This window comes from Fusarium odoratissimum (genome assembly GCF_000260195.1).
Source record: "Fusarium odoratissimum NRRL 54006 unplaced genomic scaffold supercont1.7, whole genome shotgun sequence".
Lineage (NCBI taxonomy): Eukaryota > Fungi > Ascomycota > Sordariomycetes > Hypocreales > Nectriaceae > Fusarium > Fusarium odoratissimum.
Window position 1 is genome coordinate 1,496,362 of NW_022158693.1, and position 27,666 is coordinate 1,524,027.

At 49.6% G+C, this 27,666-nt stretch overlaps 8 protein-coding genes across 12 annotated transcripts; 6 read left to right on the forward strand and 2 right to left on the reverse strand.

The window, feature by feature from the left end:
• Nucleotides 1–70: 70 nt before the first annotated feature.
• FOIG_05782 (alkaline phosphatase D) lies at nt 71–5,274 on the forward strand. The gene is made up of 5 exons (XM_031204617.1): nt 71–394; nt 454–547; nt 606–915; nt 966–2,279; nt 2,327–5,274. The coding sequence occupies exons 1-5, from the start codon at nt 390–392 to the stop codon at nt 4,849–4,851; spliced, it is 4,248 nt and encodes a 1,415-aa protein (XP_031066446.1). The 5' UTR covers nt 71–389; the 3' UTR covers nt 4,852–5,274.
• Nucleotides 3,558–6,355, reverse strand: FOIG_05783 (uncharacterized protein). Its single transcript, XM_031204618.1, has 3 exons — nt 5,799–6,355; nt 5,460–5,741; nt 3,558–5,407 (listed from the first exon to the last, which is right to left on the reverse strand). The coding sequence occupies exons 1-3, from the start codon at nt 5,942–5,944 to the stop codon at nt 5,161–5,163; spliced, it is 675 nt and encodes a 224-aa protein (XP_031066447.1). The 5' UTR covers nt 5,945–6,355; the 3' UTR covers nt 3,558–5,160.
• Nucleotides 6,356–6,475: 120 nt separating this feature from the next.
• Nucleotides 6,476–12,519, forward strand: FOIG_05784 (uncharacterized protein). Of its 4 annotated transcripts, XM_031204620.1 has the most exons (5): nt 6,476–6,776; nt 6,850–6,897; nt 6,950–6,986; nt 7,043–8,163; nt 8,218–12,519. In XM_031204620.1, exons 3-5 carry the CDS (start codon nt 6,972–6,974, stop codon nt 10,289–10,291), a joined length of 3,210 nt encoding a protein of 1,069 aa, XP_031066449.1. In that variant the 5' UTR covers nt 6,476–6,776; nt 6,850–6,897; nt 6,950–6,971; the 3' UTR covers nt 10,292–12,519. The 4 variants fall into 4 exon arrangements, with proteins under 4 accessions (XP_031066449.1, XP_031066448.1, XP_031066451.1 ...); XM_031204619.1 differs by having other exon boundaries at nt 6,476–6,897; XM_031204622.1 differs by having other exon boundaries at nt 6,478–6,776; nt 6,950–8,163; nt 8,218–10,659.
• FOIG_05785 (uncharacterized protein) lies at nt 10,431–12,507 on the reverse strand. Its single transcript, XM_031204623.1, has one exon. It carries the CDS (start codon nt 12,433–12,435, stop codon nt 10,687–10,689), a length of 1,749 nt encoding a protein of 582 aa, XP_031066452.1. The 5' UTR covers nt 12,436–12,507; the 3' UTR covers nt 10,431–10,686.
• A 139-nt stretch (nt 12,520–12,658) lies between the features above and the next one.
• On the forward strand, nt 12,659–14,001 carry FOIG_05786 (proteasome subunit beta type-2). Of its 2 annotated transcripts, XM_031204624.1 has the most exons (4): nt 12,659–12,815; nt 12,873–13,030; nt 13,094–13,343; nt 13,423–14,001. In XM_031204624.1, coding segments are annotated over exons 1-4 (612 nt in total). In that variant the 5' UTR covers nt 12,659–12,813; the 3' UTR covers nt 13,625–14,001. The 2 variants fall into 2 exon arrangements, with proteins under 2 accessions (XP_031066453.1, XP_031066454.1); XM_031204625.1 differs by having other exon boundaries at nt 12,681–12,815; nt 13,094–13,991.
• A 2,182-nt stretch (nt 14,002–16,183) lies between these two features.
• FOIG_05787 (ATP-dependent RNA helicase DED1) lies at nt 16,184–19,828 on the forward strand. Its single transcript, XM_031204626.1, has 2 exons — nt 16,184–16,920; nt 16,978–19,828. Exons 1-2 carry the CDS (start codon nt 16,721–16,723, stop codon nt 18,791–18,793), a joined length of 2,016 nt encoding a protein of 671 aa, XP_031066455.1. The 5' UTR covers nt 16,184–16,720; the 3' UTR covers nt 18,794–19,828.
• A 736-nt stretch (nt 19,829–20,564) lies between these two features.
• Nucleotides 20,565–23,353, forward strand: FOIG_05788 (uncharacterized protein). Its single transcript, XM_031204627.1, has 3 exons — nt 20,565–21,152; nt 21,202–22,391; nt 22,445–23,353. Exons 1-3 carry the CDS (start codon nt 20,750–20,752, stop codon nt 22,535–22,537), a joined length of 1,686 nt encoding a protein of 561 aa, XP_031066456.1. The 5' UTR covers nt 20,565–20,749; the 3' UTR covers nt 22,538–23,353.
• A 1,013-nt stretch (nt 23,354–24,366) lies between these two features.
• Nucleotides 24,367–27,569, forward strand: FOIG_05789 (uncharacterized protein). Its single transcript, XM_031204628.1, has one exon. It carries the CDS (start codon nt 24,818–24,820, stop codon nt 27,143–27,145), a length of 2,328 nt encoding a protein of 775 aa, XP_031066457.1. The 5' UTR covers nt 24,367–24,817; the 3' UTR covers nt 27,146–27,569.
• The last annotated feature ends 97 nt before the right edge of the window (nt 27,570–27,666 follow it).

Here is a 27,666-nt window from a genome sequence, read left to right on the forward strand (position 1 = left end):
GCCCCTCCATCACAGGCTCAGAGCCCCACCATCTCGCCGTAGGTCCTGGATTCCCTCAATGACTCTTGGACTTCACGATAACACGATTCGCCTTCATCTTCACCTTCTACCTCATAAACCTTCACGGAACCCGACGGTACCCTACGATACTGCTCATCTACGGAGTATCGTGCAGTATCACTTGCTGAGGTCTGATCGCTCAGCTATAGCACTATCCGCTCAAAGATTGTTTGCCGCCACGTTGACTTACTCTCCTGTCCCGCGATCCTGTTTTTACAGGACTTTCCACGTTTCCCGCCCAGTTTCTTAGGGGTGTGTTCCCAATAAAACATCACTTTCAATACATTTGACATTTTGTGTGGACTGGAAACTATCCACGACCCGTCAAGATGGGGTGTGTACCTCTCGCTGCTCTTCATCTCTACCTTCAATAGCTGATTCTTTTCGTCGCAGTGTCCCCAAGTTCTTCAGATGGCTCTCCGAACGATATCCTGCCATTTCTCAACTCATCGCAGAAAACCGAATACCCGAATTCGACTGCCTTTATGTTCGTTGTCCGATGCCTCCTGTCATCCCTCTACGCATGCATGCTGACCGTCGCCTAGCTCGACATGAATGGTATCATCCATAACTGTACCCATAAGGATGCGGGCGAGGATGTATCATTCCGCCTCAGCGAGGAGGAAATGTTCATTCGCATATTCAACTACATTGAGCATTTGTTTGGAAAGATTAAGCCCAAACAACTCTTCTTCATGGCTATTGATGGTGTTGCGCCACGAGCCAAGATGAACCAGCAACGTTCTCGACGTTTTAGGACTGCCCTCGATGCTGAGAAGGCCCGTGAAAAGGCCATCAAGGAAGGTGTTGAGATTCCCAAAGAGGAACCGTTCGACAGCAACTGCATCACCCCTGGTATGTTAAATTTACCAGGAATATCAATGACAAAATCTGATAAATCGCAGGAACGGAGTTCATGGCAAAATTGTCCCAGCAATTGAGGTATTTTGTCAACAAGAAGGTGTCCGAGGACACAGATTGGCAGGGTTGTGAAATTGTGCTATCCGGCCACGAAGTTCCTGGCGAGGGAGAGCACAAGATCATGGAATATATTCGAAATGCTAAAGCTCAGCCGAACTACAACCAAAACGTCAGGCACTGTCTTTATGGTCTTGATGCTGATCTGATCATGCTCGGTCTGCTCAGCCATGACCCTCATTTCTGTCTTCTCCGAGAAGAGGTTACATTTGGACGGGCGTCAAAGACCAAGTCCAAAGAACTCGAGCACCAGAACTTCTATCTGCTTCATCTTTGCATAGTGAGGGAGTATTTGGAGATGGAATTTCAGGAGCTTCAAGAGGACGGGGCCCTGAGTTTTCCCTTTGATCTGGAAAGAGTCATTGATGACTTTATTTTGATGGCGTTCTTCGTGGGAAACGATTTCTTGCCCAACCTACCCAGTTTGCACATTAATGAAGGTGCTTTGGCGAAAATGTTTAGAATCTACAAATCTATCCTCCCAAAATGCGATGGATACATGAACGAGAATGGAGTTATCAATATGGAGCGACTACAGCGCCTCCTCGGCGAACTTTCCAAGACCGAAATCGATGCATTCGAGAACGACGTATCCGATGAAAAATGGTTCGCGTCGAAACAGATGGAAAAGAAACTCGAAAACAAAAACGCCGAAGCGAAAGCGCCCAAAGGGGGTCAGCTGGTGATCACCTCAGCGCAGCGCGATTTATGGAAACAAAAGATTCGACCCTACATTTCGAAACGCTCCGAACAACCTTTGGACCTCGGTACAAGTCTCAAGGCTGCTGATCGTAAGTTTGTTCAGGATTTGGCTGATTCAATGCACCTCCAGTGGTCCACTAAGGAGGACGATGAGGGGCACCGTCATCTGATTGTATCTTTCCCCCCGAAGGTCAAGGATGATGCCGATGACGACGAAGAGGATGATGATGACGATGAGGAGGGCAATCTAGCTGCCTACCGGGTAATGAAGACGTACGACAAGGCATTGGTGATCGACTTGACTCCCGACGATGCTCAGAAGCATTACGAGAAGCTCTACCAAGACAAGTACCAGGGTTGGAAGACAAAATACTATCTCCAGAAGTTTGAAGAGTGGGCACCTGACAATTACGACAAGGAGCTTACAGCGCTTTGTGAGAACTACGTCCAGGGGCTTCAGTGGGTCTTGTACTACTACTATCAAGGAATTGCATCATGGCCTTGGTTCTACGGGTACCATTATGCACCTCTTATTTCAGGTATGTGATACGGCGGTATATGAGTTCTTGTAGCTGACAAAACGTAGATGTCGTCAAGGGTGTTGGTGCGGACCTCAACTTCAAAAAAGGCCAACCTTTTTTGCCGTACGAACAACTCATGGGTGTGTTGCCGGACCGGAGTAAGAAGATCGTCCCTAAGGTTTACCACGACCTGATGACGAATCCTGATTCTCCAATCATTGACTTTTATCCACGAGACTTCGAGCTGGACATGAATGGCAAGAAAATGGACTGGGAAGCAGTTATCAAGATTCCCTTCATCGACGAAAAGCGCTTATTGGCCGCGATGGCCCCCAAAAATGAGTTGCTGGAACCTGATGAGAAGGCTCGCAACGGGTTTGGCGTTCCTCTGAAGTTCACATATTCCCCTGAAGTCGATTTTGTGTATCCTTCACCACTACCTGGTGTTTTCCCTGAGATCCAGAACTGTCGCTGTATTGAGAATATCTTCGACCTTCCGGACATGGAGGGACTTGAATACTTGTCAGGCTTGACTAACGGTGCTTTGCTAAGCGTCGATGCACTGGCCGGCTTCCCTTCGCTGCACACCCTTCCGTATACCGCCCAACTCGTTGAAGGGTACGGTGTTAATGTATTCCAGGCTGACAGCAGAAACCCAAGCATCTGTGTCACACTGACTGAAACCGAGAATCGTACCAAGACAGAAACTTGGAAGGCCAAAATAGGCCATCGATGCTTCGTTGGATACCCATTCCTTCAGGAAGCCAAAGTCATCAAGGTGCAAGACGAACTTTTCAGCTACGAAATGGCCGAAAACGGCAAAGACATTGTGACAAAGGACCACAATAACAGGGAGGCTGCCGATTGGGCCAAGGAAGCTGATTACCTGGAGAACTGGCATGCCAAACGCTTAGCAATCACCATCGGACAGGTTGAGAGTTTGGTATATGTCCATATGCTGAAGGGCCTCATTCGTACGGAGGAGGGTGCCCTGATCAAAGAGTATGCTGAGAATCCCAGCCTGAGAAGCACCTATGCTGCGCAAACCATTGTTGACGAAGTCGTTAACGAAGATGAGCGCTTCATTGAAAAAGAGGCGTTGCCAATCGAGGAAGAATTCCCTCGGGGTACTCGTGCATTCTTCCTGGGCGAGTACGCATACGGACGTCCCCTTGAAGTCGCTTCCCACGCCAATAACAAGGCTGAGATCGTTGTTTCGATGCTGAAGAATAAGGAACCGGACTTTGCGAAGCAAATTATCCACCAAGCAGAACGCTCCAACCCCTACACCCCTTCTTTTGCTGTTGCCAAGCAGTTGGGAATCCATCCTCTTGTCCTAAGCAAGATTACGTCTTCGTATCAAATTATCAATTCTGCTGGACTTCGACTGAATTTGGGACTGAATTTGAAATTTGAAGGACGAAAACTCAAGGTTTTGGGGTACTCAAGGAAGTCTCACACGGGTTGGGAATTCAGTGGCATGGCAATCAAGTTGATTGCTGACTACATGGTTGCCTTCCCCGATTTCTTCGCTGCCATCCAGAGGGAACCTCAGAAGAGTGAGGTTCTCGAAACAGATCTTTGGAATGACCCCAGTGTTGCTTCGCAAAGAGTTAAGGAGATTGTGGCCTGGCTCAAGAAGCAGGAGACCAGCAAGTTCGAGCGTGTTCCTTTAGAAGCTGAGCAACTCGACTCCGAGGTTGTCAAGGCCCTGGCTAATGTCGGAGAACAAATTCATGCTGCTTCTCAAGATATTGATATCAAGAAACTGCGTGGCGTTCCTCGTTCAGCGCTTCTCAAGCCGTCAGATGCTGAGATGGTGCTCAGCAGCCAGAACTTTACCCTGGGAGATCGGGTAACTTACGTCTCTGCCGCTGGAAAAGTTCCTATCGCGACTCGTGGAACTGTTGCTGGTATCAGCCGCACAGCTACCGCTCTGCTTTTAGATGTTGTCTGGGACACATCGTTCATGAGTGGCACCACGCTTAATGAGAGAGCTCCAATGTTCCGCGGACAGACTGTGGCATCTTCTTCGGTCCTGAATACCACGAACAAACAAGTAATCTCAACCACAAGCAAGTCACAACAGCGACGACCAGTCATCGCCGCTCAAGGTGGATATGCGAATGTTGGCGTCACTCAGTATAAGGATGCTCCAGCACCTGGTCCGCTTCGCGGTGGGTGGCGCGGAGCCTTGAATGGCTCCAACTCACCAGGACGCAACTCCCCTGGACGAGGACGAGGCAATGGCGCTCGTGGAGGTGCCCCTAACCTCATGCACAGCACCTTGGTTTACCGAAATGGCCCTCCCGACGGCGCGACTCAAGGCCAGGGCGCTAATGGGCACGGAACTCGAGGTAGAGGAGGTCGTGGTCGCGCACGCGGTACACATCATGGTTCTCCAGGTCCTGATGGGCACCAGGGGGTCGAGCCTCCGCAGGAACAGAGATATGGCAATGTTCCACCACCAGCCAGCCTTGACTCACCTCGAGGCAGGGGCCGTGGACGTGGACGTGGTGGAAGAGGGCGAGGCGGGGCCAGCCGCGGACGAGGCAACGGAGGAGCTGCTGCTGATGGAACCCAAGGCTAGATGCCTCGCAGTTCTGATTCATACTTGTACTGGCGATGACGGATGGATTGTTCATGATGCCGTGTCTTACAACATGATGTTGAAATGCTTGGATTGTTTGTAACATAGCCAACGTTGGGATAAAAGTTGTGGATGTGAAAATGTATGATAGATAAAAGCTAGATACCTGTATCACGGAGTCACGAGTGCGAACAGATCTTGTCAGAGGGATCATGGCCGCAGGAGTTACAATCATGGCTTTGCCCAAGACCCGGGCGCCATATTACACTATGAATGCATTTTCAAGAACACAAATGTATTTGTCTACCATTAGTAGCTCTTCTTGGGAGCATCTTTCTTCTTAGTCTTGAGAGCAGGAAGTTGGAACTTGGGCGACTCTCCCCATTTCAAAGCCCTCCAGTGACCGATATCCCGGGACTGATCCCAAGTTAGAAAACCGACCCACGGTTGAACGTTGTAATGTAGCTTAAGCTTCACATCATCTGTCTCGGCGACCTTTCCACTGGGGTGGGTGATCTGATACTTTGGCTTCTGATTCTTGAGACCGATAAAGCCACTATAACATCTTTAGGTTATATGTAAATACTTGTGAATATACGGAGACTTACCGTTCAGGGTCGATGGACTTGCCCTCAGAGCTACGCTTGAGCTTCTTCATCGCAACGGGTCCAATGTTCTGGAGATGGTCGGCGCTGGGGTTGGTGATAATTTTATCCCAGATGACAGCCTCATTGGTCGAATTGTTGGGGCCAGGCCACTCGGCAGTGACATAGACAAAAACCTGCTTGGTATTCCATGTAAAGAGGCTCCTCAAGTCAGCATCGAGGTTGAATCGAATGATGGCGTATTCCTCCTTCTTAGAGCTGTAGTAGTGCGGTCGGCCCTTCACACTGCAAGACAGAAGATAGTTAGTATATAATGTTCGATTCTAGAAGGAAAAGACATACACTTGGGCGTTTGTCTTCTGGAATATGCCAGCATCGGGCGCCCGTGGAGCCAAGAGGTCGGACGCAGCGATAAAAGCTGCGACCACAAATGCGACAGTGGTAAAGAAACCAAAGGTGTTCTGAATACGAGTAAGAGAATTGTACATGGTGAGCTTTTGATTAGCTGCAGTTGCAGCTTTTGCTCTCAAAGTGTTGTACAAAAAGAAAAGGAGAGCTTGAAGGAGGGACGTTGACGATGTCGCGTCTTGGTGTTCAAGTCGTTGGAGCTACTGGCCACGTTTTGGGACGGACGAGACCTGCAGTCTAAGTTAGGTGAGTGCTGGAGCTGTGAGGTTTCAGCCTTGTGATTGGGCCGCTGTGTGTTCCATGAACTCCACTGTCCAGTTGGACTGGATTCAGTAAAGAATCATATAAAACATATTGATGAATGTGGACATGGGAATCCCTCATATTCCAACATTCACACAGGACTTTCAGCGTCGCATGTTGAAACAGCATAGGTACCCAAATCAATAGAACCTGTCGGACCTCTTCAACCCCATCAGATTGGACCCTTCGAGGCTAACATTTTGACAACTCAGTAATCCTACCTTACCTAGTCACCACTATCTGGGCTCCAAGTTTCTGCCGAAGTCGCACTAAATTGGAGCGTAGCCCCACTAGAAGCCAGCCAAGCCAGCGTTTAATGGTCTCGCTAGAACCGTCCATTCAAACTTGCATTGAACAGCTCCGGGAAGACAATACATACCCGATTCAGGAAGTCCCTGTTCTTTACTCATGAAAATTTGTACTCTTCCAAATACTTGACGACCCGGCCTGTGACTCAGGGAACACCGGCTATCTGCTGCGCGAACTTCTGGCGGCTGCTGATGACCGCCTCATAGCTTGACGCATCGTGAACTGCCAGGGAGAAAAGCTGGAGGCCCACGCACAGTCTTCGTCAATAGGTGACCAGTGGAGGAAAAAGGCTCGATGGGAGTGCGCATTGCTCTTCTTCTTTCCTTTCCATACTGCTGTGTATTCCGCTGAGCTTCGCTCTAATTCGCTTTAGCCCTCTCGCACGCTATTACTCCACCGCCAACTCTTTCCCGGACTATGGGTAGGCTCCTTGTCCACTCTTTGTGAAATGTTCCTGCTGACACCTTCTGGAGAGCTCCGGGTGACGAAGCGAAGATGAAATCACGGATTGTCAGTCTTTTACTGCGCTTGCAAAAACCCATCCCAGTTGCTGATATTCAGAGCAGAGAGCGATCAACGACCAGAAACCACGAAGCTCAATGGGTGGCGGGCAACCTACTGAAGCAAGAAGTTACTATAGCGAACCTCGAGATGATCGACCAAACAAGCGAGTCAAGCCATCCGGACCTGAATTATCCAACACAAATTTGTCCCGCTTCTTCCCTACGGGTTCTCTTCACCGGCCGCTAGAAGCAATCGAAGACGAAGAACCGCAAACCTCGCAGCAAAAGTATCATGACTTGACCCGAGAAGACTCTATGGTCGAAACTATCGATGGCTCAAGCATCATCAGTTTCGGTAGGACTGCAGGAGCTACGAGCAACCAGCAAGAGTACCGGAATGTTCACCGTCAGAACAGCGTGAAACGTACCCGGCGGCGACGCAGACACGAATCCAAAATATCTTCGTCGCCTATCGAGATTGACGATACGAGTGCCGTTGCGCACCGAAACCTTGCTCCTCAAACCTCACACCCCCCTACGAGCCCGGACCAGTTAGTTAGGGAAAATGAGGACGGTCCGCCACCCGCCAACATCACGTCTGATGTTGTCTCGCAGCCAAAGCGACCAGCAACAGAATATAGCCAGAGTGCGCCAAAGCGGTTCAAGGTGCACCCGCAGCAGTCTGATGATGAGCTTGCGCCTAGAGCTCCCGGAGGCCGTGAGACAGCCAAGAAGCCTAGTTTCCCGAAGCTAATTTCACAACCGCGAACCCAACGGGGTGACATACAGCCTACCACGTTCAAAACAACAAAAGCCATGCCGGGGCGCGAAACCTTGGCTAACAAGGGATCAGCGTTGAAAGAGGTTCCCTTAGAGGCTGCGATATGTGGGAAATACTCGTTCTCCCCAGCAGACAATATTGAGCCAGTCACACTTCGACTTGGTCCAGATGCTGCTGAGCCCATGCATGAGAATAGCGGAGACCTATCCTGGCTTCAAGTTTTGCGGTCGTCAGTCAAAGGTGTAAAACACAATAACACTAATAGCCCTATTGTCCTCATTAGCCGCTCAGCCAGAACATCTTTCTCCTGCGGCAAACTCGCACTCAAGTTTGTGAGCGATGCAGACGCCTCATTCTTCATCCACTGGTTGCACGGCTTGCCATGCCTCGTTCAACACGAGACGTAAGTGCTTATCGAAACTTCATGGCTTTCTAAGATAAACTAACAATTCCTCAGAGACAAGCTAGATGCAACATTCCATTGCGCAAAGAAAGAGGCCGATGGTTACAGGACAAACTCAGCGAAGGCATCTGGTATATTCTTACCGGATGATAGTCATAGAGCCAACAGTGCCAGACCTCAACAGCACCACAGAGATCCTTTCTTAGGTGATCCTGTCTCGCCTGGCCTTCCTAACTCGAAACAAAAGAAGCTCAAGGATGGAATGCAAAGCATCTCTCAACCAAAAGAAGATGTACAAATGGAAACACTCGACACCGATGATTTGTTCACAGGGTTGGCTCGCAACCAAAGGCTCGGGACTCGGCACTTAACAAGAAGGGAATCTCCACAATCTCAACATGAAAGAACTCCGAAACCATGGACGGCTTGCAATCCTGGTTGGGAGAAAAAATGGCACAGATCTTTGGTGTGGCCTCCAACAGGAAAGAACCGGGCAACAGTCGATAGAGATGATATTCAACGGCTGGATGAAGGCGAATTTCTTAACGACAATATTATCAGCTTTTATCTTCGCTACCTACAAGACCAGCTTGAGAAAGAGCGACCAGAGGTCCTAAAGAAGGTGTACATTTTTAGTACATTTTTCTTCGAGAAGCTAAGATCGAGTCGCGGCAAGATTAATTATGATGGGGTCAAAGCCTGGACTGCCCGAGTCGAACTGCTGTCATACGAGTTCATTGTTGTTCCCGTCAACGAAAACGCGCACTGGTACCTGGCCATCATCTACAATGCACCTCGTCTTCTGCAACAAGAGGTGAAAGCGGAAACAAACATCAAGAAGGAGTCTTCGAGCCCACAAGATGCAATAATTGTTGAGGATAATGACCCGGTATTGAATGTTGCGGAGAGTCCCCCTGCTGCAACGAAGTCTTCCATTGTGTCTATGGATGTGGAAGTTACCCGCTCAACCAGAAGCCGGGCGATTAATGACAGCAACTCTTCTCTAATTGGTGACAAGCATACGCCGAACATAGTGACTCCTGGCAAAACGAGCAAGCGACAATCAACTGGAGGGAATCAGAAGTTCAGCCTTGACGATTCAAAAATTATTACACTCGATTCGCTAGGCTCATCGCATGCACCAACCTGCAGGTGTCTAAAGGACTATCTCCTTGAGGAAGCAAAGCACAAGAAGGGACTCGAGATCGCTAGTGTACCCAGCGGCATGACTGCCCGAGGCATTCCGATGCAAGACAATTTCTGCGACTGTGGTGTGTACGTCCTGGGTTACATGGAAAATTTCCTGAAGGACCCGGATGAGGCTGTTCGAAGACTCCTTCACAAAGAAGACACCGAATGGGAAATCAACGCCCCTGAGATTCGTGCCAAGGTGAGGGATCTTCTCTTCGAATGTCAAGAGAAGCAGCACGAGCGTCTAGAAAAAGAAAAGGAGATTAAGAGACAACGGAGGGCAACAAAGGGTCCCGTCTCCTCACCACAGATAGCTGCCTCTTCGCCACAGGTGCCCCGAAGAGAACCAGAGACACCACAAGTTAGCCGTTATCTAACAAGCCCGTCAGTAAACGGTGCCAGTGGCTCACCCTTTGAGGCGGCTCGACAAACAGGGACCACTTCTTCATATTTTGCAGTCGCTTCTGCCGAGAGGCCAAGCCAGTCCCCAACGTCTAAAAGAAATGATGAACCATCCCTCATCCAACCTCTCAGAGAGGACTCGGGAAATGAGTCTAAGGCCTCTAGCTCAGGAGATGTATATCATTCGGCTCGATCATCGCCTATCAACAGCGTACCACCTGTGCCTTCTGGTTTGACCACAGAAGGGTCGCGCGACGAGCGGACGCCCAAGCAGCCTTCAACCCCTGAATTCGTACACAGGTTACCAGACTCGCCCGACGACATGGGCCCAACAGCCACTTCATCTACTGTGAAGAAAACTAGTTCGCCGCTGCTCTCTCTAGTAACAAGACAGCATCCCTCACCAGGATCTCAAGGCAGCCAGCGAGCTGTTCAGCTCGAACAGACTGTTGTGAGAAGCATAGAGGACGACATGTCACCTCCAAGAGGACCACAATATGATGGAGTTGATCAGTCCATCGACTTGACAGTATAGGGTTGTCTCTGTCTTCGTCGGTGATGGCACGACGAGTTTGTCTATGAGAACAGGGTGTCATAGGGGGTTTGGTCCTTATAGCTATGTATGATTAAGATAATTCCAGGTGCCATATCATGTTATCACTACAGGTACCTAGGTTCCGGTTGCTTGGGGCACGAAATCGGAAGGGAAGGAGCTGACATAACGAAAGGGAGACATTAGAGGTGTAGAAAGATGATTAAAGTTTATACCCATCACAAAGGCTTTTTCCTATTTAACACCCGACTCCTGAAGCATCATCGGTCCCCAGACCTATTCATCCCCAATATGCTAATGATATATAAGATGTGGTATGAGTTGCAGTCTCCGCCACGTCTATTGAGTGGTTGATTGTCAAGTATCTATTATGCTTTTTATTCATCTTGCTCGTCGCCATTCGAGCTCTCGTTCGTGCCGTTTACCACTGGCCGCTGTATCCTTGGAATCTCGAATATGAAACCTCCATTGCGTCCAGCCTTGACGGGAGGGTTCCATCTGCCAAGTCGATGTTCGTTTCCGATAGCTACAACCACGCAAAGACCATCTTTGCCTCTGTCACCACGCTCAAATATATCGATATCGTTTACAACACCATGAAGAGGACCATGAACATTCTCCTCATGGGACGCCTTCTCTCCATCTTCAGGCTTGGCGAGGACACCACTGAACTCAATCTTGCGCTTATCCTCACTAAGTTGCCAGATTCGAATATGACCATCCCAACTGCCAGTGAGAATAACGTCAGAGTAGGGAATGGTTCGGATAGCGGTGATCCAGCGGGGTGTGGGAGGTGGAACGATCTTAGGGTCTGGGTTCACCTCGGCCGATGCCTCCTCGGGCTCCAGGGGCGGGTCAATACCATGTGCGATGGGCTCTATGTACACAGGCTTCTTCTTCTGCACACTCCATAGAGCAAGGGCACCGTTGTCGCTACCCGTGACAAAGAGATCATCGTCGATCATGGCGACACGGTCCATGCTACCTTCGTGGAGGAGAGATCGAGGGTGAACACCCGTGGGACGTGACTTCTTGTCTACAGCACCACCGCGGAAGACAAGTTGTGTCTCCTCGGCGACCTTCCAGAGACGCGCAGTACGGTCCCGTGCCCCAACGCTAACACATCGCTCTTGCGCAAGGGCATCGACATCGAGAATTTCGTCCTGGTGACCAAACAGCGTTTCAACGTAGGCCATTTCGTCTAAGCTCCAGACCTTGACCGTGCGATCCTTGGAGCATGAGTAAAGCTGGTTCGTTCCTCTTCGGAAGACGAGTCCAGTAACAGCGTCCCTGTGATGTGTGAAAACCTTGATGGGCTTGAGGGCATGGGCGTCGTAGATAATAAGCTTCCGGTCTGCGCCACCAGTAGCTACATATTTACCATCGGGAGAGGCTGCAACAGCAAGAATACGGTCTGTATGGCGCTGGTAGTTTTTGTCTTTTGACTTTGTCGTATTTCCCTTTAACCACGCCTCCAGCTCAGGCCGCTTCCTTGGAGGTGCTGGGGGCTTCTTTGGCTTGCGCTTGGTTGTCTGTGGGTACTGGTGTTGTGGGAGATCTTGGGTCTTCCATTTTTGTAGATATAGATCCTTCGTCGTGGTATAAATGTAGGGGGCGCATATAGCGATAGCGGTGACGGTGTTGGTGTTGCTTCGAAAGAAGGTGCGCGAAGCGTTGTCAAATCCCAATTCCGAGGCCAATTGGCGATATACTCGACCCTTGCCCTCTGCTACATCCTCCTGCAGTCGCTCGGCAATCAGATCTCGGTCGATATCGGCAGCATCAAAACCAGCTTCGTCCACGTGCTCCTTGACATTTTCGAGGTATCGCTCTGCTAGCCGCAATCTTCGCTCAGCGGCAGTCTCACCCTCCTCATCATCAGACTCGTTGTCTTCCATTTCCACATCGCTCGCGACTGAGGCGCTATCGTAGCTCTCGTCATCGTCTGAATCGCTCCCAGAGATAGACTCGTCGTCTCGCTCGACTCGCTTTTTGGTGGGGCCGGCATTCTTCGAATTTGTCTTGCCAGCAGATTTTGAGGGCGCAACTCTTTTCTTTGGTTGCTCTGACGTCTCAGTACGCTTGCGCTTCTTCTGTGCACCTGGAACCGTAAAAAAGGACGACATTGTGGCAACGTCGTGAACTTGGCTGTCTGCTCACGACTTTTGAACCCGCCTCGAAGATAAATTTCTAGACTCAGAAAAAAAAAGTTGAGCGACAGTGGATCGCGGAAAATCTGTCTGACACTCAAGCATTCAACTGACCAGTCATAGCTTGGTAGGTGGGTCTGGTTTTTCCGTTTCAGGCGGTAGAGAGAGGCATAAACAAATCTGGTATGGGAAGCTTCCCGGGCAAGTGTTGACGCGCAGCGCTACAGCCTAAGGAGAGCTTGCTTGCTTGGTTGCTACTACTGGACCTTGAAGAAGGCTGAACAACTACCTGGAATAACTCCTCCACAACAACATACCGACTCTTCCTCCACTACAAATCAAATCATCGTCAATATGTAAGCTACCCACAAGCTGCATCTACTGCTCCAGACTTTCCTAACATTGATAAACAGGGAGGTGCTTTTGGGAATCACTGGAAAGGACTTCACTATCATTGCAGCATCCAAGGCTGCGATGCGGGGCGCCACCATCCTCAAGGCATCCGATGACAAGACCAGAGCTCTCAACAAGCATACACTTCTCGCATTCTCTGGAGAGGCCGGCGACACAGGTACTTGAATTAGCTTCACGTCGACAGGCTCCGTGATGACGACGGCTAACGCTCACTCCGCAGTGCAATTCGCCGAATACATTCAACGAAATGCCCAGCTCTACTCGATGCGAAACGAGTCCGATCTTTCTCCCTCTGGCCTGGCTCACTTTGTCCGTGGAGAGCTAGCCACTAGTCTGCGATCTCGAAAGCCCTACAATGTCAACCTTCTCATGGGTGGTGTTGACCCCATCACTGGCAAGCCCTCGCTCTACTGGCTCGACTATCTAGCGTCGCTAGCAGATGTTCCTTATGCTGCGCATGGATACGCACAGTACGTTATTGCGAGGACTATGGTCTCAGGACAAAATATATGAATGGACTTGGACTGGTGCTGATTTGTAACATCACAGATACTACTGCCTGTCTATCCTCGATAAGCACCATCACCCCGATATCACGCTCCACCAGGGCATCAAGATCCTGACAATGTGCACCGACGAACTGAAGCGCCGATTACCGATCGACTTCAAGGGTATGGTAGTGAAGGCGGTCAAGGCCGATGGGATTGTCGACATAGAGTTTGATGATGACAAGGTTGTCAAAAGTGCTTGAGACCAGCGACAGACTGAAAGAAGCATGACTTTGTACTACTAGATGGGTATTAGAGGCTAATACTTGCATCATGAAGGTTTCCCAGCTTCGTCCGGACGATCTGTTCAGAAGCCGGGTCAGCGTGAATCGAGGGCCGTTTCGTTACAGCAGGGTTCAATCTATCTCAGGCCACCTATCTCGGCATGAATGCTACGTATCAATCGTGTCTCCAGCAACTCTCCGGTGGTTCAGGCATCTCTACTGCTAGCAATACCTACCTCCAACACTCGAAGGTCAGCCAGAGTGTGATTAGATTGCCTTTGATCCTTCCATGGCTACAAATGTCGTTTTTATGATATCGTGATTAATAATAGGTTGATGACTTGCATTATCGTAATTTGTCGTAAACTCTGTATATGCTTTGAAAACAAGCATCTTGTGTTTTCATGATCGAGGCTTCGCATCATGGCTGACTTCGTACATGCATATAATATATCACTGCCTCATAACATCTTATAGTTCGACGTCAGAATAAGGAGACACAATAAAGCAATTATAATTACGTCTAACACTGATATCTCTAAGTGAAAACCGTATCTGACCATGTTCCGTAGAAACCATACAGCAGTATCATTCAACTAATAGTGTTTTAGACATAGCTCTACTTGATCTTTATTATTGAGAGGCTAAACAGTACGATGGATCCAGTCCAGTTCGCCCAGTATCTTATGCCCAATATCCAGATTATATCTCATAATAAGCATAGATAAGACGACCGTGGAGCCTCGATGAGGTTGGTCAAGAAGCATTCCTAGAAGCAACTCTGTCCTGCCAGTAGGCTTACTATTTCGGTCTCTTACGCCCCAGCTCAGGTCCTGGCTCCAGACGTCATGCGAGGCTGATGAAAAATCGGTATGGAGGGCAGTATTACTGACCACGTGGATGAAGGGCTATATCTGCGTCATTCATATGAATTTTCATCATGCAATCGGCCATTGGATGGTTGCAATGAGCAGCAGATTCTTTCCAGATTTTCAAAATCTCCGTCGTGATGCTAAATCCGGACTACTGAAGCGTGGGTGCATGGGAGATCCGTAAGGGTGGTCTCGTCCAAATTGATGTACTGCGGAGTACAGTTACGTATTTGCCATGAGGCATCTGGGTGAGTGTGTAGGCAGTTCTTGGGGAAGTTAGTAGGTTTAAAAAAAAACCGAATAATATTCCTAGTCTTTTTGGACTCGGTTCATGTCTTTTATCCAAATATCTTATAATTTACCATCGATTATATCATTTTCGCTGGACGAACTTCCGCTTTTGCTTACAGGCTCTGTACAACCTGGATATAGACATGCACAAGGAATGGTAAGATCATATTCGCCAGGCGTCAATGTTTGGTGAGCTGCATGTCTGGTACTGAATCGTATTGTTTCTAGTTGTCAGATCGCTCGTGTCCCGCTTATCGGAGATTTTCAGGCTGCCGCGATCCAACTTACTTTATTTTACAGGATCCATTAGCTGTTACAACGTAGCCAAACCAGGGCCGACGGGACAAGCTCAGGGTCCTTGCATATCCCTGTATGTTCCTGTGTTACACAGTCTTCCTAGCGGTCTTTGGCAAGATTGTTCAAACAAAAAGCTGACGCATTTTCTGTGTCCGTAATTGTTTTATTGTTCCCTAAAACCATTTATCGAGACATGCCGAGTCGCAAGTATTGTAGTTAGATCCTAGTTCTGACACCAGATCCGGTAGAGTGCAGGGTCTTCGACATTGTCACCAGTGCCTCAAGTCAAATTACCTAAGTGCATACATAGGAGTGGCCGGTCAATTGTTCATGTATCGCTTTCTCTTCATAGCCAGTTATGTAGCTGCGTTTCCCATGGCCTTTGCTTGGCCTTTGTTGACCTCACTGTCCTGTTACCATCTCATACCTGACAATCAAAGTAAACTTACCTACGGAGTAGGTGGCATCAAAATAAACCCATCACTGGGCGACAATCGTCATCACCTGTGGTTGCCAGGAGTCCCCTATTAACCCACTTTGCCCCAGCCCATCTGGGCTGTTAGCCCGCCCCAGAATCTGGCTTAGTATCGAGGTACTGGTCAAGTACCTGAGGTTCCACGGTTTCTAAGTGATGCCCCTTGCCTCGAGTTACTCAACGCGTGCTTCCACCCGGATTCTTTGCCCTTCTGCAATTGCCTCCCTTGCTGGCCCATGTAATTTCTAGGCTTTGAAAAGATACAGATTAGAATCAGGTAGTGCCCGCCATTTGACTACTGTGTAAGTTTCACAGCAAGTACAGGGTCCTCGAGGTTCTGACGTCTGCACCATTAACAGCGATTCAGGACAATTCTTTTGTCCACTTAGAAGAGTCTACGGCTGAGCTAGTGCGCTCTCCATCATAAGTACCAGGTTAGTCACTTTTCTCTTTTTCTGCCCAGCCACTTCAAGCCTCTTGACAAGCATTTTTTATGTCTCTCCACCAAACTCCGAACTTCACTGGCTGCATCAGCCGTGAGCGGTGGCCAAAAGATACTTCTCGGAGACCTCGAGGCTCGCCTCGCCCACTCACGGCCTTCCCTGACCCACTCTCACTCTAAAATCCTCCCACTCGCCTTCACCGCAGAGCAACCCCCTCCAAAAATCTTGAACTCGACAGATGCCCGCACTAAGCCTATTTGATCACATCAACCAATTTTTTTTTCCCACTCTTCTTTCGCCTCTCTCTCTCAACTCTGTCCCTTTTCTTCTCTTCCTCCCACAACAAACCCTTCATCCCACAAACCTCCTCCATCCCCCCTCCATCCGTGTTATTTTTCAAGACTCTGTCTTTCCTTCGTCTCTCCTTTGAAGATTCTGCGTGTTCTTCGAGGGATAATTGCATAGCACTGACATTTGTTTGTGCTCAAAAGTAATCTATTTCGGGAAATTATTGGAAGCGTTGGTCTTCCGTTTCTTTCTCTCTTGTCTTTCCTGTCTTTTCTTCCGACGGGAATTTCACAACACCATCACTCTCTTTCGCATTTGAGAGTATTATTCGCCGGCTTCGGATTTCTACGCGTCTTTACGACCCAACTATCTTTCTACGTCTATTCTGATCCGAATCACGACTGTCATCATGGCTGATCAAATCAACATGGGTGGTCTCTCCCTCAACGATGGCGCCCAGCAGGGCCCTCCTCAGGGTCAACGATCCTACATCCCCCCTCACATGCGCCGCCAGGGCGGTGCTCCCCAGGGTGGTCCTCCTGCTATGAACGGTGGTCCTCCTCCTTCTGGACCTGGTCCCAATGGTCTTGGCAACAGTGCATGGGCTAAGTAAGTGTTTCTTTTTATCTACATGAACTTGATCGAACAGTCACTAACAACTCGCAGCCAAAACTATGGTGCCCGTCAATCCAACTGGGGCAACGACGTTCCCACCTATCAGAACAACAACAACAACAACCGCCGGGGCGGCTGGGGCGGTCGAGGTGGTTACAGCGGTGGTGGCGGCAACTTGGATGGTCACTCTGGAGGCGGTGGTGGTTACGCTGCCCGCGGCTCTGGTGATGGCCAGTGGCGCGATGGAAAGCACGTTCCTGGCCCGGCTAACCCCCGTGTCGAGCGCGAGCTTTTTGGTACCCCCGATGACCCTTCCAAGCAGCACACCGGTATCAACTTCGAGAAGTACGATGACATTCCCGTTGAGGCTTCTGGTCATGAGGTTCCTGAGCCTGTCCACCAGTTCACCACTCCTCCTCTGGATGAGCATCTCTGCCGCAATATCGAGCTTGCTCACTACAAGGTTCCCACTCCTGTCCAGAAGTACTCGATCCCCATTGTTATGGGTGGTCGTGATCTGATGGCCTGTGCTCAGACTGGTTCCGGAAAGACGGGTGGTTTCTTGTTCCCCATCCTCTCTCAGGCCTTCATCAACGGCCCTTCTCCCGTGCCCGCTAATGCCGCTGGCCAGTTCGGCCGTCAGCGCAAGGCTTACCCCACCTCTTTGATTCTTGCCCCTACCCGCGAACTTGTCTCCCAGATTTTTGATGAATCCCGAAAGTTCGCCTACCGATCTTGGGTCCGACCTTGTGTTGTCTACGGCGGTGCCGATATTGGTTCCCAGCTCCGACAAATTGAGCGTGGCTGCGATTTGCTTGTTGCTACTCCTGGTCGATTGGTCGATCTCATAGAGCGAGGTCGCATCTCCCTGCAGAACATCAAGTATCTGGTCCTTGATGAGGCCGATCGCATGCTTGACATGGGTTTCGAGCCCCAGATTCGCCGCATTGTGGAGGGTGAGGACATGCCTCAAGTTCAGGACCGTCAGACTCTCATGTTCTCGGCTACCTTCCCCCGCGATATTCAGATGCTTGCCCGCGATTTCCTTAAGGACTATATCTTCCTTTCTGTCGGTCGTGTTGGTTCTACTTCAGAGAACATCACCCAGAAGGTTGAGTATGTCGAGGATGTCGACAAGCGCTCCGTTCTTCTGGATATCCTTCACTCCAACGCCAATGGTTTGACCCTGATTTTCGTCGAGACCAAGCGTATGGCCGATTCCCTTTCGGATTTCCTTATCAACCAGAACTTCCCAGCTACTTCCATTCACGGTGATCGTACCCAGCGTGAGCGTGAGCGCGCTCTTGAGTTTTTCCGCAACGGTCGATGCCCGATTTTGGTCGCTACCGCTGTCGCAGCTCGTGGGTTGGACATTCCGAATGTTTTGCATGTTATCAACTACGATCTTCCTACTGATGTTGATGACTACGTTCACCGAATTGGTCGAACCGGTCGTGCCGGAAACACCGGTATTGCGACCGCTTTCTTCAACCGAGGCAACCGTGGAATTGTTCGGGAGCTTATGGATCTCCTGAAGGAAGCTAACCAAGAGGTTCCTGCTTTCCTCGAGACCATTGCTCGTGAGTCTTCCTTCGGTGGTCGTGGTGGTCGTTCTCGTGGTGGTGGTGGCCGTGGTGGTGCAACACGTGACTTCCGTAAGTTCGGCGGCGGTGGTGGTGGCGGCTTTGGCGGCAACAACGGCGGCGGCGGCGGCTTCAATGCTCCTTCTCAGGGCTCAGGCTATGGTGGAGGCGGTTTCGGTGGCTCCGGCGGCTACGGAGGTGGTGGCTACAGCGGCGGCGGTGGCTACGGAGGTGGTGGTTATGGAAACCCCAGTGGCCCTGGAGCTCAGTCTTCTTGGTGGTAAACATCTCGCGCCATCGAGAAATGTGCACCTGACAAGGTGTGGAACGATGCTAGCGGACGCGTTCTGCAGCATCACCCGTTTGCGATTTTCTTTTATGTTTTTTTCTCGATGTTATCTGGTTGCATGCACGACTTGCATTTGGACGACACGGCGACACCATGATCTGTGGCAGACGAATGCCATCGCTACTGGCAACAGGCAGTATTGGGTTCGGTCCAGGGATTTCACGAAGCATCTGATAGATTGCGTTTCTTTGATTTCGGCGTACTCGTCGCTTGATACCCTTAGACCGAGATGTGGGGAGCTTTCAGACGTTGGCAGCACGCTGTGATGCAGACGGATCTAGGCTTATGAGCCAACAGATCTGACACAGCATTACGAATATTATGTTTCCGCCGTCTACCTGGGGTTATCCCCTTTACCCCAAGGGCATTTTTCACGCATTCACGATAGAGGGTCATGTTTTCGCCGTGCACACACATAGACAAAAGTGGATTTCTCGGTTCTCTGGTCACGAATTGCTCGCTGGTCCCTGTTGGGAACGGGGACCGGAGGGAGAGCAATAAGCACAGCTGGAGGAACAAAGGTTAATGGTCAACAGGACGGTTATGTCTGTTTTAATATCTTAACAGATCGGAGAGCACGAGCGTTGCCGCGCGACGCCCACAGGTTATGGATTTTGGTTTGGGCGGCACGGCATGGAAAGGAAATCAAAAGCTCTTGCTCTTTGCAAGTCAGGAGGACACGACGAAGGCTTTGACTCCATGGGATATGAATGGGTCACGAGGCTTCTGAAGACGGGACCATGGATACATGGGCTCAGTTCCCGTAGTAGAACAGATAACCAGACTGGACTGAGGAGTCCTGATTAAAAAAACGCCTTGTTTTATATTGATGCCTATGATTGTCACTGGTGTGTATTGATCTAGTGGATGATTGCGCATGCTTCTGATAAGCGCGCTGCGGTGTGTTCATTACCTTACTTAATCAGTGATGTTGTGTAGAGCGAAGGTAAATGATACGTAGAAGGGGAACATTAAAAGACACTGTCTCGGGGTTGATACCAGAGAGCTTTTGAGTGAAGTGACGCCCTTGTGAATAATCATTGATAAGAAAAAACTTGATAAATTTCATAAATTTAGGCCTAATGTTAACAGACTAATATCTTCTCGGCATTTGTTTTATTAGATAAATATCATCATAAACTAAGACCAGACTCTATACAGAATGGCTCTTCTTCTGGCTTTCTGTCTATAGACTTAGAAGATTAGTAGGCTTTATATATCATGTACTTAATCAGGGGAGGTGGGTTTCGAATGAACCCAACCCAGCCTGTCTTATTATCCAAGACTGGGAGGCTCTATTCAGAGCTATATCGAGCTTTAAAACTAATGTCCTGGGCTTAAAATCTGACAGACTGAATGGTGATGAGATTAGTTTGTAGGTAGCTGTCTTGAACTACCCTTTGTACGAATAGGTTTTCACGGAAGTTTATGTATCGACAATGCAACCGCTTACAATGACTGACATCGCTGATTTATTATGTACTACAGTCAGGGAGCAAGAAAACTTCTGACCCCAAGCTTAGATCCTAAACATACCTAAGGAGTCTAAAGATCTACTAAGTCTATCCTAGTTGTTTTTGTCTTTAGGAAAGAGGTTCTGGATTTTGTTGCCTCCCGTCTCCTTCACAGTCAGAGGCAGCCAGCCAAGAGAGTGAGTGACGTGAAGCTCTCAGCTCAGCCCCGAGCTTTCCCCACATCCATTCCATCAATGCCGCCTCATTCTCTTCCCCGCCCAAAATCTGAGACCTTGATTATAATATTACACCCCAAGTCCACACCAGGCGAAGGACTTTTAAATCTGCATGGCTGATTTGCCCCAGCTTCAACTATTACAAAGTCCCGGAGTATCTATCGCATTGCAATACACGATAAGCGAGACACACAACCGATCATGGGCGTCTTTGACAGCCTCGACGCAGGCGTCACCAACCTGTTCGGTCAGTGGAACGTCTATTCGACTGGTCTAGTGACCCTCCTGCTTGCTGTGGTCTCATATCGAGTTATTTCGACCCGCGATCCCGATGTGCATCCCATGCTCCTAGCTCGCCAAGCCGTCCCGTCTTCAGTCCGAAATGAAGGAGAGAGTCCTATTTACCGATCCCAGGCTGCTCCTCATGGCATGCCACTCAATACTGGCCTTAATGTGAAGGATACTGGAGCTTCTAAGTGGTCTCGCGGTCGTGATGGCGACTTGAGAGATATCTGGAAGAGGGCAGCTGAGGGCGGCGAGAACGGGGCCAAGGGAAGAATTCTGACTGTCCTCGGTTCCCAGAACGTTGTGGATCACAAGCTCGGTATGGTTGGGACATGTCAGCGAAAATGGACAATACTAACAAACCCAAGATGATATCACTCGTCAGATCAATCTTATTGGACAGCACATCGCCGAGTCTGGTGGTATTAGAGTTGCCGTTTACCTGCCGAACTCAGTCGAGCTCTTGGTGACGCTTTTCGCCTGCAGCTTCTACCAAAACCTCACAACGGTCCTGATCCCTTTTGATGTGTCCAATGATGAGCTTGTTTCCATGTTACGCCGCTCTGCCGCTGATACCTTGATTACCGCTCCTGGCGCATTCCCCTTCGATGCTGTAATCCAGGCCTACCCATCTCTTCGACAACTCATTTGGGTCACAGACGAAGGAAGTAGCCACATGGACTGGAATGAGATCCCTGAAGGCACTGGCGGCAACATCAACGTCGCTACTTGGCAGGATATTCTTCGCGACTCACCCGCCCATGCCGGCACCGAGCTCCCGACTATTGACCCCGGGAAGACTCCATCCGATGTCGTCACCTTTTGGCAGACTGAGCCTGGCGAGGTTGAGGAAATGGTGCGCTTCAGCCAGGCCAACCTTGTCTCTGCTATTTCTGCTCAACTCGCTGCTATCCCTACCAAGGAGCGCATCAACCCATCGGATCTTTTTCTACCCGCTGATTCTCTTGCCAACGTCTATACACTCGTTCTTACACTTGGCGCTCTCTATTCGAATGCTTCCATTGCACTGAACTCGGTCGCCGGCAAGTCACCAGACCTGGTTCTGGCGACTCAGGGGGTGGCTCCCACTGTTTTGGTTGCCAGTCCCGAGACACTTCTCAAGACTCATGAGGAGTCCACGTCTAGGCTGAGATCTTCTTTGGCCAACGCCTCTCATGTCATGGCAACTCGTTCTCTGGCCCTGGAGGGAGTTCATGCCACCTCCAACTTGCTTTCTGGTTTCTCTTCTGGCGCAGCCCCGGCCCTTGGCACAACACCTGGCAAGCTTCGTCTGGTGTTAGTTGCAGAGCGTGCAGGTTCTGATACCCCTCTCCTCCCAGCCAACGTTTTGTCAGATCTGCGTATCTTTACTGGGGCGAGGGTTGTGTACGCTTTAACCGCAGCCAAGGTGGCTGGAGCTATTTGCCAGACCGCTCTCTACGACTATCGACTCCTGGTTGATGCCAAGACACACTTTGGTCCTCCATTGACCAGCGTCGAGCTATATCTCAAGGACGCTGGAGCTCACAAGACTACTGATGAGAAAATTGAAGGCCATGTAAGTTACCCACCGCAGCACCTAAATCACTTGACATGCTAACAAATTCGTAGATTGTCGTGAGAGGACCTTCCGTGGCTGGAGGAGAAGTCAACGTCGGAATTCCCGGAAAGATTCGACATGACAATACCCTTGCTTATGCCTGATTTCGTAGAGCTACGTGTAGAATAGGGTGATGATGTCAGTGGAGATGGATACAACAAGATATACAGATTGATCGAACTTGGCCCCTCAGTCCATACATTATTCTATCTAGCATGCATGATCTTTTCATGGTTCTCTCAGAGGGAGAGAATACAATATATGAAAGCATGGCGTTCCCTTATTCTTGTCCAATACCATGCATTAAGTATCGACCCAGGTAGATCGGGCTATTTCCTTGATGTCTGTATTACCATGATCTGATCTGACCATGGCAATCCCGGTTCATAAACGATCTGAAACACAAATAAACACATGCATATACGAAATATGAGATAAGGTCTTACAAAATGCCCTGGAATCTTTATCTGGTTCTACAAACAAGGTCACGCGACCAGTTGTAGTTCGAGAATCTGTGCCCGCAAGGCTACCCTATACCAAAATGATGTTCAAGGGTCCTTTTCGTTATGACGTCGAGTCGCACGGACATGGGGCTGAAATGACAGCTGTACCGCTTGAACGCCTGTAGATCACAATAATATGGATAATCGAGTGTCAGATCGAAGACAATGCGCGGGATTCAGACCAAGGATTCTTGTTCAATAAGGAGTCCATGCTCCATGTTGAGAAGAAACGCTAGCAAGGTGGATGTCTTCGGAAGCACAAGTTCCACGTGGAATCGGTCGAGATGGTTGCACCAGACACATGTTAGCGTTTCACCGAACTGAATGGTTTAAAAGGACGAATAACTTGTATTTTTACAGGTATTAAAAGAGTGTCATTTCATGCTGTGATGTGGACAGTTCAATACTTCACATAATTTCTTGTAAACAGGGTTTTTATATGATCGACCCGGAAGAGCTCGCATGCCAAGTTAACGGGAAAAAGGAAAAAGCTCATGCATTGAAATGCAGCCCAAGACCAAAAAATCCCTGTCCCGACTTGCGAGACCCCTGGCCCCTGCATCGTCATTCCCAATCCAGAAGCCCGGACGAAATGTAGGTGCTCCATTGTTTATTCCCGGCATTGACTAAATTGTCAGTTCTTTCAGGGTCTTTTAAGAAGGCAAGTCAACACGACAAGGCAAATGCAGTTGCATATTTTGCCTTCGAGTACAATGATTGAATCAGGTAGACAGAAGCATTCCCAGCCATGGAGGTAATAGAAGGGGCTTTACTAAGGCAATTTACTACTAATCTTGTTGTGACCTATCTATCAGAGACAACTCAAGAAGATTTGCGGCGTGATCAATGGACCCAATATCCATCAGAGCCCAGACTTGGCTGTCCATCCAAGCTTTGCTCTTGCTGAACCAAGCCTAGCCAAGCCAAGGTGCTCCTCCGACCAGCTGAATGGCGCTTGGAAGGCGTTGTGGTAGAATAAGACGATAGATATAACATGCAGTATCCAATGGGATGCGAAGGAAATTCTACCGAATATCAACAAAGCGGCCACTGTCGCAAAGAAATCTTGTCTATTCATCGCGTTCCGGATAAGAGGTGATCGGCTATCATGTTTGCCGATTTCCCAGGCCCTAAACGTACGATATGGCGGCATGATAGACCTGCATCCGATTTTGGGTTATGATTGACAAGCTCATAAGAGCTTCCTCAAACTGAAGTTTGACCTTGGAAGAGACAATGAGCATCTAGCATTCGGTGATGCGATACTACTATGGTCAAGTAGTGACAGAAACTTGACTCTGGATAGGCAACTTCACACATTGAATGTGGATGAATCCAGCTACTTTTGTCATTAAGTAGGTAATTACTGGGTATTTATTATTATAATTGGCTCGTTTCTTGATTACTCCTACCTCGGGGCCTTCGGTCATGCCAAGCACGAACATACCACATCCTCCCCATTAGAGGAATTGCCTTTTCCATACTTTGGACTATCCCTTCTCGTTTCTTTGTTCTACTACAACCACAGCGCCCTCAGGCCCCCAAAAGATTTTCATTTTGACAATCGATTTGACTAACATGAGTTGGAGTTGAAAAGGGGAAGCAAGATCGATATACCTAGTGGGCATATATTTTCCTTCCCTCCCCTTTCTTCAACCCCCGCTGCTCGACCCCTTTCGGCGACGCCGTCACCTTTAGCCCCGCGTGTGCATTGCACTAAAGTACCGAAATCAAATCAACTAGCTAAACCACCAAACGCTCGCTGAAATTCCGTATATTTTGCGACCATCATTGCCATTACTACCCCTTCGCATGTCGTAAACCGCCATCGCTGTCGCGTCAACCCACGCAAAGGAAGCTCGCAAAAGTTCGAATAGCCCAATGAGCCAGAATGGCACGGCGGCAGCCAAACCCTCCGCGGGTCAAAGTACAGCTGCTCGTGTTGGGATGAAGAAGATATCGAGGCTCTTTGCCTTTACACGACTTGGGCGCGGTCGCCCAGAGAGCGCCAATGGACACCACCAGACCGAAGACTCCGCGTCTACACGAGAGAGCTCCCCCGATGTTCACCAACTTACATCACGACGTCGCCGCGGCGCAGCGCCAGAGCATAGAAAACCTGCAAGAAATGGCCTTAGTCGTCTTATAGCCGATGAAGAGAACCAGCCCTGTGCCATTTGCGCGACAATTGATTTTCCGTCACTGCTCAATTGGCGCCCAGGACAGCCGCGGCCTTGGATCCCCCTGGCTCACACCCTCGCCGAGCTATCAGCTTGCCCGTATTGCATTTTCTTTCAAGCCTTAGTAGGCGCTGAGCCGGACATAACACGCAAGTTCACACCCTATCTGCGCATTCGCCAGGCATTTGAGCGCCTCGGAGTCGGAGAGAAACATGAACTTGGAGGCGCGGTTCTATTCGAGGTCACTACAAAGAGCAAGGTGCTGCCGTGGGGTTATATTGTGCGCATCGTGGATGGGGATGACGATATGGCTGGGTACAGCGAGACTACACCTGTGATCCGGGGCCGTGTGATACCTCCCAAGCTTGACATTGCGTTACCTCGGACCTGGCTGGACTTTTGCCGGTCCAACCATTCTCATACGAAATGCGCTTCGTCTGGACCACCGATCCGAGGTCTCAAGCTTGTGGACTGCCAGGACAACCAGGTGGTGTTTGTGGACGACCTCAACGTGGAGGCACTCGAGTATGTCACACTGAGCTACGTGCGAGGCAGCCCGACCGACGAAGAATGGGATCATAATGGCCTGCCCGAGGTGCTACCTCCGCTGCTTACTGATGCCATAGCTGTGACCAAGTCTCTCGGTTTCCGATATCTCTGGATTGACCGTTTTTGCTTCCCTCAATATAACGCGCACGAACGCCGACGACAATTGGAAAAAATGGGAGAGATTTATGCTCGCTCTGCATTAACCATCATTGTCGCAGCTGGCCAAGGCGTGCAAGACGGTATCCCGGGTATCAGTATGGCGCGTGAAGAGCAGCTATCACTGCAGACCGAGGCTGGATGTTTCACCACATCACTGACGAGACCTGATGTTGAAGTGGCCAACTCTAAGTGGGCATCCCGTGGCTGGACGTACCAGGAAGGGCTCCTATCACGTCGTCGTCTGGTCTTTACTCCGTCGCAAATCTACTTTCAGTGCCAAACATTCCACTGTCACGAATCCATCTCTTTCCCTCTACAGACAAAACCCGCCCTCAACCTCGGTCGCGTGTTCCCTGACAACGGTGCTGGCGGCCGTACAGGCGATTATAGGAACATCGTCAGCGGCTACGTCAGTCGTGAATTCTCATTCCCAGAAGACCGTCTGGACGCTTTCAGGGGTATACTGGACAAGTATGCCCAGATGGATAATGCTCTGGAAACCGTTCTTGGGCTCCCTCTCTTCCATGAAAAGGACTTCAAAAACATGCCTAGTCCCACACGAACTGATCGGCTAGCTGTCGGTCTCGGTTGGCTGTACGACCCCCCAGGCAATGCCGATATATCGACACACCCTTTGCAGCTTCAGGGCCCTTTCCCCTCATGGAGTTGGCTTGGTTGGAAGCTCCGTCCTGAGTATACTGGACATGGACCAAATCTGAGCTTTTACCAAGTTGGCGAGGAAGCCCCTGTTGTCGACAACATTTCGGCAGTTCCCAATATGACTATTTCTATCGGCTTCAAAGATGATAAGATTCTCTGCTGGGAAACAGAGGGGGATGAAATTGCCGCTCGCTCAACACCTATCACCTTTCTCCGCCTCACTACGTATTGCTTCGAAATCCGTCTTACAGTGCCTTCTCCTGCCACATCCTCCGCTTCTGCGTCCTCAAGCGCACCAGCAGTCACACTCACGTCGCCCGACCTCCTCGACGCCTTTCATTCTCCCATCGCAGCTTTACTCCTCCGTGCAGCACAATCGTCCCCCGAGCCCCCTTCAGAACTCCCGCCCGGCGAGCATGAGCTCATTGGCGCTTTCATTTCCGGCCGCGATTGGAAGGTCGACGAGTCCTACGATTCTGCCAGCGTTCTTATCTGTGGCCGGCGCAACTGGAACGCTGAGGACGTTCTGGTTCGTCTTGGCATACTTGAGCTTGGTGCTGGTGGCTTGCTCGGTGTGGACGAGGATACAGCTGTTGTCAAGGGGGCGATGAACAACGAGAGGAGGCTAGACGTGCAGCTGAGGGAGCTCGATATCTATTGATAATCGCCTTCATGTATGCATGCACCTGCATGTTATAAGTCCCATTGTCATGACATGCTTAATTTTTATACATCATCATTTGGGTTTCCTGTTCGGCCATAAAGGATGATATAGATAACCATATATGTAATAAGTGTCTGGATAGATCCGGAAGTGTACAAAAGATGGACGAGAATTGCATGGATGGCCAAACGGTTGGTACGGTGTTCGTCGGATGTCTTGTTTAGATACCATCTCATATGTATACGGAATACCATAGTGTAGAATATTACGATTAATATCTGGAAAGTCTATCACACGAGAACGAGGCACAGGGCAACTGGCTTAAACTAATGTATGAAAAAAGTTGTATACATAAGTTCTTGGGCAAAGTGAGCAGAGTTGTTCATTTCTCTATAGCTACCGTAATATCTTTCTTTTCAGCAATTGCCGTCCGTATGTGTATCTGCGAGCACGGTGCAGATTTAATGAGGCATCTCAAAAACGAGCGATCAAGTAGCTCCAACAGGCCCGCTGCGAAT

Excerpts from the sequence above, each read along its gene's own strand:
- FOIG_05782 (XM_031204617.1), top strand. Across the intron at positions 548-605 it reads CCGAATTCGACTGCCTTTAT|CTCGACATGAATGGTATCAT; the intron begins GTTCGTTGTCCG and ends ACCGTCGCCTAG. Across the intron at positions 2,280-2,326 it reads TTATGCACCTCTTATTTCAG|ATGTCGTCAAGGGTGTTGGT; the intron begins GTATGTGATACG and ends GACAAAACGTAG.
- FOIG_05783 (XM_031204618.1), bottom strand. The coding sequence starts at position 5,944 with ATGTACAATTCTCTTACTCGTATTCAGAACACCTTTGGTTTCTTTACC. Across the intron at positions 5,742-5,798 it reads CAGAAGACAAACGCCCAAGT|TGTGAAGGGCCGACCGCACT; the intron begins GTATGTCTTTTC and ends TCTGTCTTGCAG. Across the intron at positions 5,408-5,459 it reads AAGTCCATCGACCCTGAACG|TGGCTTTATCGGTCTCAAGA; the intron begins GTAAGTCTCCGT and ends AAGATGTTATAG.
- FOIG_05784 (XM_031204619.1), top strand. Across the intron at positions 8,164-8,217 it reads TGCCTCGTTCAACACGAGAC|AGACAAGCTAGATGCAACAT; the intron begins GTAAGTGCTTAT and ends ACAATTCCTCAG.
- FOIG_05785 (XM_031204623.1), bottom strand. The coding sequence starts at position 12,435 with ATGTCGTCCTTTTTTACGGTTCCAGGTGCACAGAAGAAGCGCAAGCGT.
- FOIG_05786 (XM_031204624.1), top strand. Across the intron at positions 13,031-13,093 it reads TGGAGAGGCCGGCGACACAG|TGCAATTCGCCGAATACATT; the intron begins GTACTTGAATTA and ends CTCACTCCGCAG. Across the intron at positions 13,344-13,422 it reads GCTGCGCATGGATACGCACA|ATACTACTGCCTGTCTATCC; the intron begins GTACGTTATTGC and ends GTAACATCACAG.
- FOIG_05787 (XM_031204626.1), top strand. The coding sequence starts at position 16,721 with ATGGCTGATCAAATCAACATGGGTGGTCTCTCCCTCAACGATGGCGCC. Across the intron at positions 16,921-16,977 it reads GGCAACAGTGCATGGGCTAA|CCAAAACTATGGTGCCCGTC; the intron begins GTAAGTGTTTCT and ends AACAACTCGCAG.
- FOIG_05788 (XM_031204627.1), top strand. The coding sequence starts at position 20,750 with ATGGGCGTCTTTGACAGCCTCGACGCAGGCGTCACCAACCTGTTCGGT. Across the intron at positions 21,153-21,201 it reads CGTTGTGGATCACAAGCTCG|ATGATATCACTCGTCAGATC; the intron begins GTATGGTTGGGA and ends AACAAACCCAAG. Across the intron at positions 22,392-22,444 it reads ATGAGAAAATTGAAGGCCAT|ATTGTCGTGAGAGGACCTTC; the intron begins GTAAGTTACCCA and ends ACAAATTCGTAG.
- FOIG_05789 (XM_031204628.1), top strand. The coding sequence starts at position 24,818 with ATGAGCCAGAATGGCACGGCGGCAGCCAAACCCTCCGCGGGTCAAAGT.